This window comes from Acipenser ruthenus, chromosome 39 (assembly GCF_902713425.1).
Source record: "Acipenser ruthenus chromosome 39, fAciRut3.2 maternal haplotype, whole genome shotgun sequence".
NCBI classification, from domain to species: domain Eukaryota; kingdom Metazoa; phylum Chordata; class Actinopteri; order Acipenseriformes; family Acipenseridae; genus Acipenser; species Acipenser ruthenus.
Window position 1 is genome coordinate 2826741 of NC_081227.1, and position 20955 is coordinate 2847695.

Genomic DNA, 20955 nt, shown 5'->3' on the forward strand with positions numbered 1-20955 from the left:
TTCTGCCGGTTGTTTTTTTGAGAGCTAATGTGTTTGCTCTACCCTGCACTAACACATCAGTATGCAATATGCTTTTCTTTGAGTGTTACTGGCATTCCACCCCGGTGCCAAGAGATCAGGTGACTGCAGCAGGTCAGAGGTGACACATTCTTAAGAAGTGTTCCAAGAACTCTCAGAACATTCCAATTCATGCAAGAATGACTCAATCAGCTCATCTCCCTAGTTACCATACACTAGTACTGGAGAATACAACTGAACAGCACACCATACACCCCCCAGTACAAGACCCTTCTTTACATATTACTGAATCATAGCGTACAGCTACTGGGCTCACAATGATAGTCTCTAGCAGCAGGGCTTTTAAATATATCACTAATCCTGCTGCCCTGGCTTTAGTAAGTACAGCAGTCATATAGCAGTAATTTTAAGTTACAAGGAGTACCTTTTTGGAAGAAAAGGTGTTCCCAAATAGTCATTTTGTTTCTTTCCTTTCCCTATGCTTTTCCATACTGTCGCTATGCTGACCTTGCCAAGCTGAATTTTGATATCCCACAGTAAACTTTTACAAGGGGGAACTTTACTGCTTGCTGAGGGCAGAGATGCCGAGTCAACAGTTTTATTACAGAAACTGCAACAGGGGCTGGCATGTGACCTTGAGTCGCATCGGTCATTAGAACACAACTACTGTACTGTAAAAACCACAGCACTGCACTAAACCACAGGAGTTTGAGAAAGTTTTGAAATCATCTTTTGTGCTTTGTATTTCTTACTGAGAAGACTGTGGGTAAGTGATAATTCACTCCTCTGACATCATAACAGTGAATTATGAGTTTGTGATGTCATAACAGGGAATTATGACTTGATAATATATAGCCTAATACATAGATCATTGCCTGAAGATGTGAAATGAACTAGGTAATAAATACAAAACACTGCAGCTGGGACGAGGAGAAAAAAAAAAAAACTAATCAAGCAGAAAAACAACAACAATATGAATAAGCTTGAGCCTCTCTGTGGTGCCTGGCTCTCCGCTGGTCTCCCTGCCTCCCAGGAGCAGCGTGACCCATCTGCTGTGCACAGAACACACTGCAAACACATTCTCCAGTGCCGGCTGGCTCAGCCAAGCAGCCTGCCTGCCTGCCTGCCTCCCTGCCTGCATGGAATGCAGCTCAACACCGTCTCTCATGGTATATCGCAGTTATAAGCATGGGGAGATCTAGCATGGAACATCTTTGTTCATATCCGGTGGTCCCGGGTGAATATATTTTTGGAATCTGTCTGGCACTGAATGAGCGAGCGAATCACACTCCGAGTCATTCTCCGATATCAGCGGTTTAATTTAACACCTAAAATGAGAAGACCGGTCTTCCACTGTACCATACGACAGGGTCACCCTTAGAAAAGTTTACCATGGGAAATTTGCAGTTTTCTCATGATCAATAACATGTTCTGGAATGTTGTTAAAATTGTGCGTTTTGTGGACAGGACAACCTGTTCTTAAAGTGTAGACGTTGCTGAATGTGCTGTTCCAGTACGTGGTCGCCCGCCCGCCCCTGAAGGAAATGTACTGCATTGCCAGTGTTATGGTAGAATTCCTGTGACCGTGGCAGTGTAATAAAGCACAGTGAAGCATGGTGAAGCATAGGTACTGTAAGCATTTATAAGTACGCTCGTACTAATGAATGCAGATATATATTCTCTCCTGTTAAACACACAGTGGGAAGAACAGGTAGAGGAATGAAAGGCATTTAGGCTAATGTCTTCAGCACTGTTATCAGTGTCATATTACTCTAGCTGTACCTCGGATATACTGTGGTATAACACATATACTTCTTGGATGGAATTATACACTAGCTACAATATTAAGACATGAACAAAAGAACAAGGACTGGATCCCCCTGCTAAGATTAGCCAGGGCAAAACTCCTCAACGTTACATAAGAAAAGTTGAAGAGGTCAGCAAAGTGTCCTCACAAGTCATTGTTTCTTTCTCCAAACCTAACAAATATTTGCCCATCTGTAAACATCTTTAGACAGCAGACAAATTACCCAGACAGCACCTCTCTGTGAAGTAAGCGATCTCTGTTCCTGTGTTATATAATGCACGCTAGCTCTGCCGTTTTTCCATGCCCTTCCTATCTGATCAGATTAACTCTGTGTAAAGGAAGATAACACTTTGAACACTTTCCCTGCTGCTGCTATTAATAGCTCACTTCTAACGGCTGTGGCAAGGCAATTAAAATACTAACACTTTTTTTCCAGCAGACCCACTTGTTAAAAAAAGCATCTACAGCATCATCAAATGACTCACGAGCCGAGATGAGAGACAAAAAAGGCCTTACGTGTTGAATGGGAACCCTATTAAAGATTTGGTGAAGATCAAGGCAAACATCAAGGCAGTTCTCACTTTCACCGTGTACAGTGCGACAGACTGCTGTTGGCGTATCTGGATGGCATGGTGATCTGTAGCCCTGACCTACTTGGGAGCGTCAACTAATCAATTTAACAGGACTGGCCAATTACTTTACATAAGTAAATAAGCATCTTTGGTTAATCAGATACAAAACGTAAAATCTGGGCTACCCAAAAATCACTATAATTGCAATCACTAGAAATAATAACAATGTTAAAAAACAGAGAGAAAAAAAAACACACACCACAACTGCCCTCTTTCAAAATGCAATCCCTTGTTCTGATACGTCCACTCCGACGCCAGCCAGCTTTACAATCCCTGCAATCAGATTAGCAGCCCCCCCCCCCTCGTTCAGTGTGAATTAAGATCAAATACAACACAGTTTGTTTTCCATTTCCATTCCAGCCCTCTGCAGTTGCTTCACTACTGTGTTAGCCAAAGCTGAATCCACATGGTTTTAGTTTGCCTGTGACGTGGGAATAACAGGGGTCGGAGGAGAGAGCCACGGTCATCCCTGTTCTGTCTTTAGTCGGTTATCTCTGTCCGGGGTTGGGTATGGTCATAATGGCTTTAAACACGCAATCACACAGCAGACAGGTGCACTGTGTAGTATCAGTGTCTACAAGTGGTTTGACCAGAAAGGCTTGTCGTGTTCTGCCCATTTGGAAAGGTGTCTAGAAATGTAACGGTCTGTGTGCTGCCCATGGACTAGCATGGATGGCATGAGTAAAGGATTTAGGGAACAGCGATATGGAAGCCACGGTCACATCTAAACCCTTCCCTGTTGAACAGCTCCTTCTTCCTGTTGTTCTGCTCCGGTGCCTCCCGGGACAAGCTCTCCACAGCCCCCCTGGTAACGGTCCCCATCAGCGGAAGGTCTTGTAAAGGACCTGTCTTTTATCTTGAGTGCACCTGCAAGTTTAACTGATCCTGCCGCTTCATTCTACCCTTGATGCGCTCAGCTGCACCCTGCTACTGCTTTAGACGTCATCTCTGGGGAACCCAATTAAAAAGGGAATTGCGCTGTACACACTACCTGGAAAGAAGATGCATCGCATCCCTTTTCCTCCTCTGTGCATACTGGGACAGGCTAGTTCTCATTGTATAAATATGAGAGTCAAAAAATAGACTTGGTTTACTTGGTGCAACTCAAACGCTGCTGATACAGAGTTTGAGTTACTCAAAATCTCTAGCTGGTTTTAGTCTGACAGATGGGGTGGCTCACATGTCATAAATACCAACAGGATACCAGAAATATTTCCTGTGCGTTTCATCCTCCCACAGTATCCAGTACCCTCCCTGCACGCACACGCACACACACACACACAACCAGAGCCTCTCCCTGTGTGATTCAAAGCTAAGGTAGTTGTAAAGCCTGGTTCACAATTACACTGAAACCCTCTGGGTGACATGGCTGCTGCTCTGTTCCAATGTGTCAGTTGATCAGCGGGTTCAGCGTTTGAGCTTGGGGCACGGGCCACCGTGCAAAGTACATAAACGTCAGCGGGTTTTTATTTTGCTTAATCTTTTTTTCAATTTATTTCTAGTCTTTGACAGAGGATTTGCTCTCTCGCTCTTAATATAGACAGAGAGATGTCAGTGGGGCTGCTCCACAGTGATCAGGGACAACACGGGTCACCTTTAATGAGGAGAAACGCTGACAGCAAAAGGGAGGTTCTGATTGTATTGGAGCTGGTGAGGCACGTGCTTCTGAGAAAGTCCATAGGGTCCTGGTACAAACCAAGGTAGAACTATTAGGATGGGGCATTTGTTGCTATGACCTCACTCAGGTTACTAAGAGGCAGACTTATCAAGGTCTTTACACAAAAGGCAGTTTGCACCATTGCCTGTCAATGTTATGTAACTTGAAACAAACGCTTTTGAGTCCGCAAATGATCCTTTTGAGGTTGCTGTTTTGTAACATTTTTTGGAGTATAATAATATCTTAGTAGCCCTGAATTTTAACTTGCAAGTGTGGTGGCACCCTGAACATTGCAAAAACACCTTCCGGATGAAACAAAGTACAGAACAAACTGCCCACCCAGTCTTTAAAATGATGCCAAGACACACAATACAACTGAAAACACACACTGCTGTTAATAATGCAAAACTGGGAGCTCTCTGTCCCTCTGGAATTTGCAGCTGAATAACCCAGCCATGAAATGCAAAAGAATGTTTCCTGGAAATATCGCAAAAATTCGCAGCGTCAGAAAAACAATGTCAATACCGCAACCAAAAAAATGACGCTGTCTCGCTGTGCTCTGATTGAGACCTGATTACCCATCAAGAGATACGGATGGAACAAAACGGCTGCACGGACAGGCTGGCATAAAAAAACAAAAGAAGCCAATTAGCTTTGAAGTTGGACATCATCACAGTTATTGTTAAATCTACTGCTGATCTGAAGACAGTACAGCGTGCCTTCATTAACTCACCTGAAGTGGCAGGTTTTCTATCGCTTTAACAGGGGAATGCTGCCACTAAACATGTGGCTGATTAAATTAGATTGGTGGCGTGCGGTGAATCCAGCTCTTTTTACCGGAAATGTGTTTGACTGGAAGACAGTAGTTTGACTGCATTCTTCTGGCCATGCTTCAGGAATATCAAACAGCAGTTTATACAGAAAGCCAAAATCTTTGTTAAGACTATGAGTTACCTCTATAACCCATAATGACTCTGCAGTATGGGGAGTGTTACGTAGCTTAAATGTTTCTTTCTTTATGGTTTTGGAACGGCTGCAGAATCGGAGTGTGCTGACTGGATTAAAAACCCTCCTTGATAAACGAGGGCACACCCAAGTGAAGGCAGCCCTTTTCACCAGGGTTATACTGTGCATTTCCCATAGCTTGCCATGCTTTTAAATGTGCTTTACCGTACCTGTCTGTGCTTTACAGTGCTTACCTGAGGTTTAGCACGCTCTCACTGTGCTTCATTACACTTTCTATGCTTTTACTATGGGAATCTTTTATAAGGGATATTGCAAAGTGCCGTGAAGCAAAATGAAAGCATGGCATAGCCCAGGCAAGCTCAGTAACAGAGAAGTTAACACTAGCGAGTCAGTGCTTAATACAAGGATCAGAAAGGCATGGAAAATCACACCATGCTAATCCGTTATAAGGCTCTGTGCTTTTAACCGTGCAGCAATACTCCAAGAAGCCTAATTAGAATTCCTCAAGATACCTGTGGTTAATTATTACACTGGCACGTGACCTTGAGCATGCACAGCTCCGACCTTGACAAGTGCAAAACCACTGTCTCATGCAATTTCGCAAACCCTGTAGGTTCAGCTACACACGAGCAGCTAGCCGGCATGCTACGGCTTTTAGCACAGGATTAGGGTTTGCCTATGCTTCCTGCTAGTATCGTTCTTCATCATACTGCTCTTAACTACAGCTTACCGTGATCTACACATTTTTATAGCAGACATCGTTTCGCAGAAGCTAGACAAAGAGTTAAATTCAGGAATTAGCAGCAGCAGTTTTTCATCAAGAGCAGGGGTGGCCAACGTTGCTTCTTCCAGTCCTGGTCTTTGTTCCAACCCTGTTCTAATTCATGTTAAAACGACTCAGCGGACAAATTCCGATACATTTTCCCTTTTTACTGTGTTCTGCTCCGTAACAGTTGTCCGTAACGAAAAAACAGGATTCTTTCAGTCATGGGAACACAATAGCTTTTGGGTCAGACCGACAGCTTTGCGCATGATCTGGCAGGCACTCAGTTTCACTATACAAGTCATCTTCCACAGAAACAGGGTGAGTGCAAGGCTGGAATGAGAGGCTGGGAGATTGTGTGATAGGGACAGATTTGCAGCCTGCAAGGAGCCATGCTTAAGCAACCCGAATGAGGCTGCAAGCGTCTTCATTGTGTGCTGCTTATAAACTATCATTATTTTCATTGTCAGTTTACGGCCTCGGCACGGCAGCATGGCATTAAAAACGTCAACGACTCGGATGAGAGGAAAATTAGCTTTCACTACTCAGTTGTAAAGGTGAGGGAAGGACAGCTTTTTTTGTTTTGAAATCAACACATTGATGAATGGATTTATTTAATACCTGCTGATAAACACTTCTGAGAAAACTACTTGACAATCCTCAAGCTTGTTAAAAAGAAAGGTACTGAAAAATATACATTGAAACTACTTTGGCGCCCTCTAGTGTCCCTCAAGCGTAGTACAACATTAGACTGTTGCACTGTGGTTCATTCACAAGCAATGCAGACTGAGGCTGACATTCAAAACACAACCTGATACACCAATACAACATATCGGCCAGTGTTATTTTATTTTGACATATCTTGATTTTATTGCAAGATATTCAGTAAGAATCCACTCCTTGGACTGGTTGGTCATACGAAAATCAATACAATGGAGCTGTCCATTTTAGCTAAAAGACCCACACTGATCATTGTAAAAACAAGCAGTTAACCCAGCTTGCACATTGCTTATGTTGGTGCTCATTACCCATGCTACTCGTTTTAACACTTGCACAGCATCATTTAAATAGTGCATGAATGGCAGCATGCTTCGTCATTTTGGTCGCTTCAGAAAAATAAATTAAAACACACTGCATAATTTCACTTTTGCATGGAGGGTCTGGTCAAACAACAAAGACACTGGGAAAAAAAACAAACAAACAAAAAAAAAAACTAGAGTTTTGCATCTGGTAAAGCAACCTCTAGCCAAACAGCGCCACCTACTGTTGACTCCTTGCCGGGGGAGCTGGAGCGCCTGGTGCCGTTCCTCTCCCAGGACGGGCTGAAGCGGCTGCTGCTCTTGAGGCTGGCGCTGATGGTCTCCTGCGTGGAGCTGCGCGAGAGCCCGTAGCCGGCCCGTGAGCTTCCATACGAGTCCTGGACCTCGCTGCCACGGCTGTACCCGCTGCGGTAAGACCCGTGCGGGCTGTCCGAGTCCCGCCTGCTGCCGGTCGAGGAGTCGGACAGCGCCAGGCTGGCCAGGTCACGGTTCAGATCCGTCTGGCTGCTGGACTTCCGGCGGCTCAGGCCGGTTCTGGAAGAGGAGGAAACCGGAGAGGAGGAAAGGTAGCTGCTGCTCCCCGCGTAGGCGAAAGATGAGGAGTAGCCGCCACTCAGGCCGGAGCTGTAGGCCTTGACTGGTGCCCGGCTCAGGCTCTCGCTGCGGCGGCTGCTTAGAACATCCGTGCGAGGGATCTGGCGCCCCCTGTCAGGCTCGGAGGAGGTACTGTAGTTGCGGGAGCGGCTGCCGGAGGTCAGGTAGCTGCTCGCTCCTGCGTAGCCGGGGCTCTTGTAGGACAGCTTCTCCTTGTCTGTGTACGAGGAGCTGAGGTTGGGCGTGTAGGAGGAGGTGTAGCTGCCATAGTGCCCTGTGTAGCTGGACCCTGTGTAGCTGGACCCTGTGTAGCCGGATCCTGTGTAGCGCTTGGTGGTGGAGGACACTCGTGACATGGTCAATCTCAGCCACAGGGACAAGGCTGCAGACTGCATCGACTGTGGAGAGGGGCAGAGAGAGAGAGGAGAGAGAGAGGAGAGAGAGAGAGAGAGAGAGAAGGACGATTAATTGCACTCCTGATTCGGTTGCACAGTTGCTCACCCAGCTTCAGTGTTAGATTTGGTCCCTGCTTCAATGCTCCCCCGACCCCAAAGAGAAAGTTCTCCCCCTCCCTCGATTCAGTACCTACCCTATTGTGCAGGGTGTGATATTTAGAGCACTGGGTTCTACTGAGTGGATCAGGGCTGGGGGGGGGGGGGGGGGGGGGGTAATCAGGGCTGAAGGGGGCTCATTAACAAGATAAAGAGCCTGCTACTTGTATCCCTCGCTGGTTCTGTTCAGACCCCAGCACAGCCTGCTCCCCCCCTTACAAATCCACACAGGAACCTTCCCCATGCTTGTCTACCATCTTGTACAGTCCTTGCCTGTGCTTTACTACACATGCTCTGCTTCTACCAGTTTTCTAATACTATACTCATGCTGTGGCTTGAACACAGCCACTGATTACCACAGACTAATTACTCCAGTAAAGAATGCTTCTGAAAAGACTCCTATCGGGAGGTGGGAACGCGGATCAGTGATGCAGAGGGCTCAGTGCGCAGCGTAATGCTGATATTCTTCAGCAATAGAGACTGGTACGCTAAAGGATGTGAAACAGTTAAGAAATGTAAGATTTGGAAAATATCACCGTATATCCGTTTCATAGCTTATCCAAAGGACAACGGCAACAACATGAACTGATACAGTCCCAGGAAAGCTCCGAGTCAGATCTCTAAATGAATAAAAGTCTCTGGTGTTGTTTACCCGTGTTCAGTTTGTTGGCAAGGCTCTTGTTTCCTCTTGTTCTCTCTCTCTCTCTCTCCGGCACCTCTAGCAGTTGAGTCTCTGAGCAGCGTGCTGAAGGGCCAGGCCTCAGAGCCATCAATAATTCAGCTCAGAGAGCCGGAGAAGGCAGCTAGCTGGAGCCATTCCAAGGGACGCACTCACAAAATCAAGGCAGAAAACGGATGTTCTCTCCCGGAGAAACTGATCTTTTCACTTGACTCTACGTGCATGCACACACAGTACGGAGGGTCCTTATAATCACACAGTACCCGAAAGGTAAAACCTATTTATATAAAATAAAAACTACAGCCATTTCCAAATGGGTACGTCTTTCTGTCTGCAACAGTCTGTACGGCTCCAAGGTCTTATTTCAATGCTTTAACAGACAGAACCAAGTCTAGATCTGCAGCAGTTCAGACCACTACAGCACAGGCGAGGAGTTTCTGAAGTCTGGAAGAGTTTCAGCGTTTCAATAAGTGTTATGCATCTATAAATAAAATGCACATCATAACAATCAAAATGAATAATAATAATAATACTGTAATAATAATAATAATACTGTATGATTACACTAAACACACTCAAAGTCAATATGAATAAAAACCAATGTAAAACAAAGTTAAGACAGTTTTTTGAATACCCAAATGAAGTCAGTTTTCCATAATCACGAAAGGTCTAAAGTCATCCACGGGTGACAACTGATATGTCACTGCAGTGCTGACCATACAGTTAACAGGAAGGTAAGAACCCCAGTCTAACCACGTTCACAAAGCAGCATATCCACTGTCAATCTGAATCCAGGTTTAAAATCAAAGAACCGATTACACATACCTACTGTCCAAAGCACATTTCCTCCTCTTTCAGTCTGTTAATCTCCTGTTACTTCTCGTCTCTGCTTCCTGGCATGTTTTCACATGGCTGTGAGTCTGTGGTTGCTATAGCAGCAACCCTTATTAGCCCCCTCCCTTTCTTCTACCTCCCTGTTCCCATCATGCACCGGACAAACACACACACATTCTGGTCTGTGTGTGAAACTTACATTACAAGATTCACTCCTCTGGTCTGTTTACAGGACCAGACAAGTATGGGCTTGTTTAGAAAGAAAGAAAGAAAGAAAGAAAGAAAGAAAGATAGATAGATAGATAGATATCACCTTGTGTAAAGATAAACAACAAAATAGCTGGAAGATGAGGTGTTCACTTGTAGCAGTCTTGTGAAGGCTTTTTGTGCATGTCCAATCTCTGCCAGAATTCTGCTCACTGACGTTTCCATGGCAACACACCAACAAGCTCTACTCCCTGGTCAGAACTGGGCCTAGCAGGCCTTTGCCAGATTGAGACCAGTCTGCCAACTCACTCTCTCGGACACTTTCTCTTTCTCTCTCAGTCCAACTGTGGCTGGAAAATCCTCCAGCCAGTTTAACGTCTTGTATTTCAAACTCGTCGACGGCTGCATCACCACAAATGACTTCTGATAATAAATTAGCCCTACAGTGCTTTTGAACTCATTTGTCATTTATAGTCTCTCTTTATTCATAAAATACAGGTTTACATGCACATGTTCTAGACTCGTTGAGGCAATTCTACTGATACCAGGGTTTAATGCATAAACATTTAAAAATAAAAAAATAGAAACAACTGTTTACGAACTGAAAACTGGGATCATATCACAGAGGCTGTCAAATCTACATTTTACATGCGTGCGCATTCATAACCAGAAGGAACGCTTCCAGAAAGGACTCACTCTGCATTGGTTTGCTTTGCTATTCGTGGAACATTTTAATAGAACAGCGCAACTCCTGTCTGACCTTGACCTGTCTGAATCACAGCCTGCTTTGTATGATGTCACCTTCGCAGAAGATGAAAAGACTGGCCTTAGTAACGCAGAGCGCACCCACACAAAGCAGGCTGGGGGCTCGTACATGAAACAGGTCTATCTCACTCCTACCCACAGAGCATGCTGGCTGCGTAGCTCATAGATGGAGTAGGCTCATGCCGTCATCATCATGCAGAGGTATACAAACACCTCTCTCTTCCTAGATCGTGTGTGCCTCAGCCATTCTGGAGTGCTGTTTTCTGCATAATATATATTAAATATTGTAAAGCTGAGGGAACACAAAGCCACTTTTTCAGGAACAGTGGCTTGAAACCTGGCCTTGAGACCCAGTTTGATGCAACGTTGCTGTATCAAACCCCCAAGCATCCCCTGGTGTGCCGCGCAGCGGCCTGAAACCTAGTCTCCTGAAACCAAGTTCCAAGACACTAAGTGGCTTCATGTTCCTTCGGATTTTTGTACAACCGTTCTATGATAAATTCAGTGATTGCAGGAAACCTGTCCGGTCTTATTATCTAGTGACAACTATAAGATAGTGAAGCTGTAAACTCTGTAAACTACTACTAATCATAATAACAAAAAAAACATTTCTATATTTCACCACAATTTAAAACCAGGATGATTCTCATCAAAACAAAACCGTTTTCAATGCGGTCGCTCAGCCAGTGGGTAAGCAAGCATCACAACACCCGATACATTTATTAAACTTCCTTCAGTATTTCTAAAGCGAGAGGGTTTTAAAGTACAGTACATTATATTCTGCAGGTATTGGTAATCACACAAAGTGAAGAAGAGGGGGGTGCTCTGAAGGCAGGGGCTCAGACGGACCCATCTGTGTGCGAGTCAGAGCCGTCAGATTGCTGTGCTCTGACATTTCCAGCTCAGACGCACCCCCCCGCTCCTCAAGTGAAACCGGACCTGGGCCCCTGCTGGCTCGAGAGAGAGAGAGAGAGAGAGAGAGAGAGAGAGAGAGAGAGAGAGAGAGAGAGACAGAGAGAGAGAGAGAGAAAGAGAGAGAGAGAAAGAGAGAGAGCGAGAGAGAGAGAGAGAGACAGAGAGAGAGAGAGCGAGAGAGAGAGAGAGACACAGAGAGCGAGAGAGAGAGAGAGACAGGCAGGGAGAGGGAACACTGTGAACTGAATGTGTCCTGTTTAAGAAACAGACCCGCTCTCTCTACCCTGGGCGCGTGGGGATCGTGTTACAGTCCGCAATGAAACAGATTTTTAAAAAACTACAATTAGAACAACACATACGTAATGTGTATTATAAGGAGGGTTAGGGTTAGGAAACTCACACTAGTCCTGCACACACTCAAACATTAGTAAACCTACAGGTATTCATGTTGTCAGAAGTGCAATCAGTTCAGAGGAGATTTAGCCCTGGTCATGTCAGTAATCTACATAAAAAAGGGGACTTCTGAAACCCAGGACTGGGTGCAGGACTAGAATGAGTTTCTAACCCTGAATCCACTATACAGTTATTCCTCCACCCCCCTGTTGGGTCAAATGAATAAATGCAGTACGACATTTGTTCTTCATTTTACCCCCCAACAATGCTGACTGCCAAGAATGCTTCAGCGCCGCATTCAGTTCTGATTATATTGCGTGGTGTTTGTTGTCAGCTCCGGAAACACAGAGCTCGTAACCATACTATACTGTACCCTCTCGTCATGTGGAAGGAGTCCAGGCCACTTCCCAAACATGGTACCCTTTCCCAAGACCCTGTCTAAGGTTTTGGATCCCCCAATCCTGTCTCTTCCCTCGCTATTCCTTTAAGAGTTTAGAGTTTGCAGACGCTGCCTTACTCTGCTCTGTGATGAACAGTTCCCTTGAAAACACCAACAACCTTACCAAAGAAATGGCTCTTTCTCCGCTCGCGTGCATATATCGCACACAAATTAACCCCTACCCGCCCAGACATATTCACCTGCAAGTTCAGATCTAGAGGGAAGCGCTTTCGAAAAGCAAGTCGATGCAATAGCCTTCTGTTCAACCAGATGAAGACCTGCCTCCTAAATCAGGCGCTCATTAGGTAACTGGCTTCCCCAATCAGAGAGGTAGCAAGAATTTCCGAGGCTGGCCAGGTTTGGAATAAAAAAGCACTGAAACGCTCTTTCGATTCGGGAGGCTAGCCGTGGGCAGTCCGAAGCCTGTAGCACTAATGGACCAGGCCACAGGCTGCAATGCAGGGCTGCTATATTTACCCTGCATCCGCACGCTGGCCAGATAAGACTCCACGAACACTCCTGACTGACGTGGGCTGATCCCAAAACACACAAGCAGCTGACAGCTCGCCTTCCCCAGAACCACAGAGAAAGACATTCATTCACAACCAGGAAGGGCTTTGCTGCATTCAAAAACCTCCTCTACTGGTTATTCTACTGAATATTGGACTGTCTAGTTTGAAGATTCCTCATACAGCATTTTTAATAAGCCAACATCTCAAATACTTTTTTGGTGTGTACAGTACCTGCTGTTGGAGGCTGGGTCTGGTCTCTCACACTGTCCAGTTTGAATGTCCAGCTATTCCATCCTGAATTCAAACACTCAATTTAAGACACCTGGAAAGAAATGAATACCAGGCTTGTTATTTTATTGCCAGGAATGCCACGTACCAATCACTGCAGAACCTGTAGGATTTTCAAAGACCCAAAACCGCACTTTAGAAAGGAGCTACTTCTCCAGTACAAAATGTTAGCAACCTGAAAAATCAGAAGGAGCCGAGCCTGGTCTTCAAAGTGTTACGATGTTTCTGAGAAAACTAGAAAACAATTGATTACTAAAGCACCTCTTAATGAGGTCTGTTTAAACTGCTGAGAAGAGAGAGGCAGACAAACAGCCACTAACGGTGATTAAAACCCAGATGATTACTCAGATAATCACTCCGTCCAACTGCGGATATTGTTCTCGTCTTCTAATGACAACAGATGAAGGTCCTTACCCTCAGCCAAGTGATGGGGGCTGTAATAACACTGTAATGGGAAGCCTTAGAGCAATTATTCAGCAAATTAAAGACAATTTGGTCCAATTTCAGGGGAGGGTAATTTGTGCAGATTGCAGCTGCGTAATCAAGTTTTCTTTCCAGAAATGGGTAATGAAGTATTGTGGATACAGTACTCCTAAGAGTTGTTTATATGTGCCGGGCAGCGCACTGTTGATACGTCTGAACAACAGCTAGTCGAAGAGGCGTGATTCATTTCTTGGCGTGATCATTCTCGTTTGTGAGTCAGCCAGGGTATATTAAACTGCTGACTCAAGTCTGTAGCTGTCTTCCCTTCAGCAGACCCCAGGCTGCACTCAGATCTGTCCCTTTTGGATGCCCAGAGTGGTCTCTGTCAGTTCTTGAGAAGCCTTTTCTGTTTTTTTTCTCTTTTCTGCGTCTGCGAAGTGGGTTGGTGAATTGGGAAAGTGCCCAAGCCAAATGTTTGAATTCAATCCAAACTGGATAAAATAAAATGTGTCATTCCCGTATTTATTTTAAAAAGTGCCATTTTCTGTAAGGGAGTGTTTCGTAGGATCAGTATGGCACTAGAGTGATGATCTAAAGAAGAAAACTGCTGGTTTAGGAATTTTAGCTGAGTGTTAAGATCCTCCTTTACTTAGATGATTAAAACAGACAGTCACAAAAACTGAATATTTTCATCACTCAATAGTATCTGCTGGCATTTTCTCACTTATGAATCTCATACTTCACCTACATGTGTTACTCTGTACAGTATCATAACTGTACTGGTTGCATTGATTTCTTTCAATGCTTGTTCATTTGCTCCCTGCCTACACTACACTAGTGGAAGCATATCTCATGATCCAGTTCCCACTTTCCAGTAATGCATTCATATTCCATTTGAATCAATTACATGACTCATGAGGGGCTATGATGCAAAGGGCAGAGATGCCAGGGCAGTGGCCCTCACTATAGATTTATGGTGGGCTACATTAGTAGCTGCAAAATAATCGAGGGCCACGGTTATTACCAGAAAAACATTTTACGTTTTCCTGCTGCAAACGTCACTAAATCTTGCCTGGGCCTCTCCCGCAGTCATGTACACAGCCAGGTCCCGAATGCTTCAGATGTTATAGGCTGGTGAAAGTGGGGCACACATAAGAGCAAGCATGGGTCTACAGGTTATCAGGGAATGGCACCTTGGGTCACAAACAGGGCTGGGCTCAATTCCCATTCCATTTCCAATTTAAAATCTATTCCCAATCCTTTAATCTCTGAGAATTTAGCTTCTTGCTTTAACATAGCCCCCCAGCCGTCTAGAAAATGTTAACCAAGTTTAATAATAGCCCAGTACTGTAGCATTTAGCTAGACAATGGCTTGGAAGCACAATGTTTACAGTGCTTTGTGTGAAGCCAAGTTGCATGATAACCAGCTGCTTTTTCAAGTCTACAATTACTGCACTCGAAGACCACAAGGGTATACAATAAACTAAAACAAAACTTAACAGCGACAGGCTGAGAAACGACTGGGAAAACCTGAACACTGGTGTTTACAAACTAAATGAACAGAACCACTGTAATTATCTCATTTCATGCTATAATTACAGCATTACCGGGTCTTCTACTGTAGCAACTCAATGAGACCTGCTCATTACACAACAGGACCCTGTTTGCAAAGTTCCCAGACTGTTTTTATCATTTCTTTTATTTTTGTGCTTCTGCAAATCCTGAAAACTAAACAATGCACAAACATCAATTAAGATTGTTTCTGTCGCAATGGCAACACAAGGGCAGCCTACACTGGAGCAAGGCTGTCATTAGTACAATTCTACCACAGTGGTAACATTTTCATAATGTGACATTGGTGTAATATCACTGATCATTCATTGCAGTACCATGGTACCAGCAGCAGACAGTGGCACATATCAGGTGCACTGTGTAATATTTATTCCAGCCCTGTTGTGTTTCCATTGCTGGTAATGGCAGAACAGTTGCACACACATGCACAATGTGCGCTCAAGGATTTGGTCAGGACTCGAAGATTTTCTTCCAGCTGTAATTTTTTGTGAGCCAACAGGAACACTCTCTTCAGTATCAGCACCCGCAGGAAACCCCCCTAGCTACTTTCAGAACAGCTAATCAAATCTCTTCTCAGATTCCAAGTGAAATAGAAATCTTAAGCCGAGCCTATAACTGTTGTCTTCAGTTAATTATGAATGGATCATTATTTGGTTCCAGAAGGTTTGTTATTTTCTGGAAAGTCAGAAGTCTGTGCTCCGATGATCTGCTACTCTTCTGGTATCATAATGGTATCACAGTGGTATTAACTTTTTCATTAGAGGACTAAATAACCACTAGAAAACGTCTCTGCCACTGACATCCTCTCCACACTTGAACAGTATGAAACTTCAGTAAGTTACACAAACAATAAAACAGCCCCAGTGCTGTACTTTGAACAGACGTTAGCCTTGATCTACACGGACAGCAGACGGCACTGCACTACAATACTAAGGACACAAGGCCAGTTTTTACCTCTGCTACGACAATGATGATCGAAAAGTTTTTTTCTTTACTACCTCCACTAGGAAGTCTCCCACTTTTTTCTTTGTTTTTTTAAAAGCCACACTTCAGCATTGTGTGTGTCATCAATACCAGCAACATGCATCCTTCAATCAAAGGCAGGAGTAAAATCAGAAGCCGAACGCCACTCTGGCTAGCTGAAGGAGGCAGAAGCCAGAACTTTGTAGCTCATGAATGTGGTGCTTTAACAACACCATCACACTACGCTTCCTCACGTGATACAGTTGTGCCACACACACACACACACACACACACACACACACACACACAGGTTAACGATGATAACAACAAAGTTAAAACAACCCTAATAACAATGAGCTAACCTTGTCTCTGTGCCCTGGGTCCCCAGTGAAGAAGTAGCCTCGTCTGAATGCAGAGTGTTGCTCTTGGGTTGGTGTAATCCTGAAACTCTGTGATCAGGTTACGGTGCAGATAAATATAGCAGCTCTCTCTGACCTCACCGGGTCACTCAGCACTCGCTCGCATTCCTACACTCAGCCCTCTTAAAGCTGCAGCGTCCCGCGGTCACGCTCACTTGTGCAATGAAACACAATGTTTTGGTGCGTGCTTACCACATTCTTCCATAGGTCAGAGCTTGGTGTGCTACGCTTTATCAGACAGAAATGCAGGGTTGTCTGCATCCCTCAGGGGTAGGGACACATGCTTCTTCCAGACCTTCAAAGACTGCTGAACACTATTTACATCCGCGAGCCAAAAAAGTATTGCTACAGCAGTAGGAGGTTATAAAAAGCCATTTTCAAGCTCTGTTAAAAGCATTTTCCATTGTTCTTCCACTACATGTGGTCCAGCACAGCAACAGTTTGCTATTGCTCACACAGCACACCTCTATACTACAGAGGTGATGTTTTCCATGTGAATAAGCATGGCTGCTCATTCAAGATGTCTCTTGTCATGAATAAAACACATTCTGGGGTTTAATCCTAGTTCATGTTGGTCTGTAGGCATAACAGTCCCCCAGCGCAGACTGTGTCCCTTTCAGAGGAAATCCTAGGGGTGAAATGATTCACTGTGTGTCGATGAATCTGGGATACATTCTTTACATTATATATGTAAAGAATGTATATGTACCGTGATGGAGGTATCGTGATACGTATCGTATCGTGACATTAGTGTACGGTTACACCCCTACTGCGTCCCACACTTTCAGTAAAGCTGGGTAACCCTACAAGTGTCAGAGAGGATTACTAGTAAAGGAACTCAATGAGTCAAGCAAAGGGAGCATTGGACAATCTCTAATAGGCCAGGAGCAATACAATGCTACTTAGAAACTGTAAAAAGATATATTAGAAATGACAGGCTCTACTACACGTCAATGAGGAGAGCACTGAAAATGGTACCGCAGCGAACTACGGTAGGCAAAAAACAAACAACTACACCTTTAAGATTTCACCGCTACACAAAACTGCCAAGCTCTTGCTGATGTCTTCTTGCAGTAAAATGTATCTCTGCGGCAGGCAACATCTGCACCCCGAATCTGCTCCGTTCCTCCAAGCAGGGGGCAGTGATTACTGCGTGGGGCTGTCGCCTGTGAGATATGATCCTGTCCTGCCTGATAGAGCTGCTGAGATTCTGACCGGGGGAACCAGAAATGAGGCTCTGCTTTTTTCAAAGAGGCGCTGATTCAAAAGTGGATGGGTAATGGGAGGCTATAATAAGCTAGTCAGTGTTCACCTAGGGCTTGCCAATTCAATTTTCAGATTCAATCGATGTGAATAGCAGCAGCTCTAACTAGCCTATGCTACATTCACAGCTGCTCACACATTCTTTAACTTTATCATTGTACTTCATCATGTACATGTGAACTAGAATACACGGTATCCAAACTTTAACTGCTTAGGGTCTAAAGTTTATCAGGCATAAGCATTTGAAATCTAGATGTTGGCCCAAGTGCTTATACAGTAGTATTGATACAGTGGAAGGAAATTACTTGAAGGTTGTATTTAGTATTTATTCATGGTCTATCCGTGTTTGCAATAGTGCTTTACACATGTAGTCTTCCAGGCATTCATAGTGTCGTTACTTCTTTTCATATCTATTGGGAGTGCTTAATCTTATTATTGCAAGTGTTTAAACGGGTCTAATCTTAAAGTTTAAACGTTTGGGAATTGACACAGAATCCCTCCGAATCCAGAATGTATTTGATTAAAATGTAAAACGGCTGGTGTTTATCTGGCAAGAGATGTGATAAAATAGAGCCTGATTACACCCCATTTCCCCTACTCAGCGCGGATTCAGAAAAAACACATTTTAGAAAACGTACAATCTCAGCAGATGTGTTAACCAGCAAGGTCACAGACTCGTGTGTATATATATATATCATGACTTTCTGTACTGAGCGTGAGCCGGACTGAATCACTGGGATGGTCCGAGTCGTGTGTCTCTTGTTTTACACATGAGAAAAGCTGGGTGTGTGAGATAAGGTTTATGCACCCTGTGTTTTTTTTGATTGGATCTACGCACTCGTGTCTCAAACCTATCGTTTATTCCAGGACAGCTGCCTAGCTTTGCTCTACGCCCTTCCCTCTAGACCACATACCAGTGCAGGAATTTAAAGGCTCTACCTATCGAACACATCCACGATTAGAACAGAATGTGACAGGAGATCCGAGCTACTGAAACCCTAACCCCTCTTCTCTTAACCAGCACAGCCCGTGCCTGGGAAGCTCTGGAAGGTGTCTGCTTGCAGCTGTAACAAGTGCCTAAACGATCCACTTCAATTTCAATTTCTCCGTTTCAGGCCTTTTTCTCAAAACCATAATGCGCTGTGTGGTTTGAGTTCTCCGGTACTCATCTGAGAGTGTTCCTGGAAAAACCGTCAGTCATGGACAAGGATGCGCCTTCCAACCGAGCACTTTCTGTCAGGCCAGCTGTCTTGCCCTTTTTGACTGAAACCAAAGTACAACATGGAGATGCAGATATTAAATATAACACAGCATATATAAAGTATAGTACAGATAATTCAAAAGCAGCTCAAGAGCCAAGGAGAATCAGGGTCCTCATCAAATCACTAGAAACACTTAGGAATCAATAAACTGAAAACTCACTATTTTAATAAATTAGCTACAATGTTTAGTTGTACATCATCTTTAGCACCTGCTGTCAAGTTCTGTCTGTGTGTCCCTGCTCTACAGGCTCTGCTGTTCACCCAGACACAGGAGATTTTAAACAAGCTGCACGCATAATGTAAGGTTTGGCAGGTTACTGGATCAATGACCTTCAGACAGGCCAGCTAAGTTAAAGCTCAATAGAACAGTGCTGCCTTCAGAATTTAACCCTGCTGTAACAGAGTGACTTTACAAGCCTGGGAGGAGGCGTGTGTCCCTCCAACGAACTGAACACAAAGTAGAACCAACAGGAATGTAACCCAGGTCCCAGCGCACACAAGGGTGCAAACTACGGGAGCCGGTAGCAAACAAACAAGGGGCTCCTAATGTCCGCGGAACAAAAATGAAACGGGATTTAGTGGTTCGCGAAGGGCTGTTTCGTTTTTCTTCAATTCTGTAATATAGACGCATTCAAATAGAATACCAACATTCCCAGTGGTATTTAGTCCAAATTGTTATGAGGGCAACTGTAAACGCATAGGAAAAGTACAGCAGTGAAGCAATGGTGCACACAGAAGTGCGGTAAAGCGTGGTGAAAGAAAATCAGGAAGCAAATTCAATTCCTAAAAGCACGGCATATTACTTCGTGAATTTAAACATGCATACGGCTTGATAGGTACACGTGAAATTCACAGCCCCTTTTGTTAACTTAAAAAAAAATACAGTAAGGCTTTCTGTAGGTGTAAGCAAGACAGTAACGTGAGCATATTATTATGCACACACACTTTGTGCGCACACACTTTTTATAAATGCACGGCCCTGCACAATGCACTACCGCTGCTACAATGCGCTCCTTCTAAGTTAGCTGGGCGAGAGAATAGTGGAGAAAATAGGATTCATTTACCACCACTAAAACATATGTCTACACTGGCAGCATTTTTGTACAGTTTCACAGCCCGTGGATTGTAACTCGATAGTCAGTAGTTTAAATGCACACTCATAAAACAGCGTACACAGCATTTGACTTGTGTTGCTACTGCACATCTGAATTCATTATCACTACACCTCGTACAGAACGGTATAAACAGCATTTTGAATCAATACTGTTCTGTACATCACCGGGCTAGTATACTATTACCGTATTAAGCGTATCGTTACACGCATCGTTATTCTGCTCTGCAAAGTAAAATAAATTAATAATGATAAAACCGCTTCAAAGCAAACCTACACGCATCTGCAGTGTCTGCCTTACCCGTTAAGAGTGCATTGTAATTTCAACCCGGACGCATCGCCGATGCCATTACCCCTGCTGCCTCCACACAACCTCCAATGAAAAGCAGACGATCTTCATCCAGTATTACGCTAGTCTTACCAGGAGCCGAACAATCCCGCTGCACATTGTTCATTAATAAACCAGTTTCTTCCCTCGGCTCTCTGACGCGGCTGTTTGTTTCAGAATAACGGATCACTTTTTTTTTTTTTCTCTTTACACAGTGACGTCTATCCTTTATTCGGTGCTTCTTATTGGTCAATCTGCCTCCCACTGACGTTAAACCCAAGACCCGCCCCCCACGCGGTAGCCTAGGTGACGGTTGTAAACAAAATCCAGATTTTTGGCTCCCCGCCCACCTTCCGTCACGTGGACTGCTTTTTTAAAACAATGAGGCCACCTAGCTAAAAAAAGTGATGTTTACTACTGTCTTCCAGATTACCTTCTGTGTAACATACGCAGAAAGCAGACCTTATTGACAGTCCACATAGTTTAAGTTCTCCTGTGGTAGTTTTAACCTGCTTGCCAGTTTTGTCACTCTGTGAGCCAGATAAAGGACACCT

The 20955-nt window shown here is 44.3% G+C and overlaps 1 protein-coding gene across 3 annotated transcripts in view; it reads right to left on the reverse strand.

Annotated features, from left to right (window-relative positions):
* The window catches only part of LOC131696554 (ubiquitin carboxyl-terminal hydrolase 2-like), a 37673-nt gene extending 17062 nt beyond the window's left edge, over nt 1–20611 (reverse strand). Inside the window, exons 1-3 of one of the 3 annotated variants that reach the window (XM_059009860.1) lie at nt 20375–20611; nt 13004–13094; nt 7108–7875 (exon numbers count right to left, since the gene is read on the reverse strand). In XM_059009860.1, coding sequence (XP_058865843.1) covers nt 7108–7872 — 765 coding nt within the window. In that variant the 5' untranslated portion in view covers nt 7873–7875; nt 13004–13094; nt 20375–20611. Of the gene's footprint in view, nt 1–7107; nt 7876–13003; nt 13095–16380; nt 16524–20374 lie in introns of those variants that run through there. The other 2 variants (XM_059009861.1, XM_059009862.1) reach the window with 2 other exon arrangements.
* Nucleotides 20612–20955: the final 344 nt, after the last annotated feature.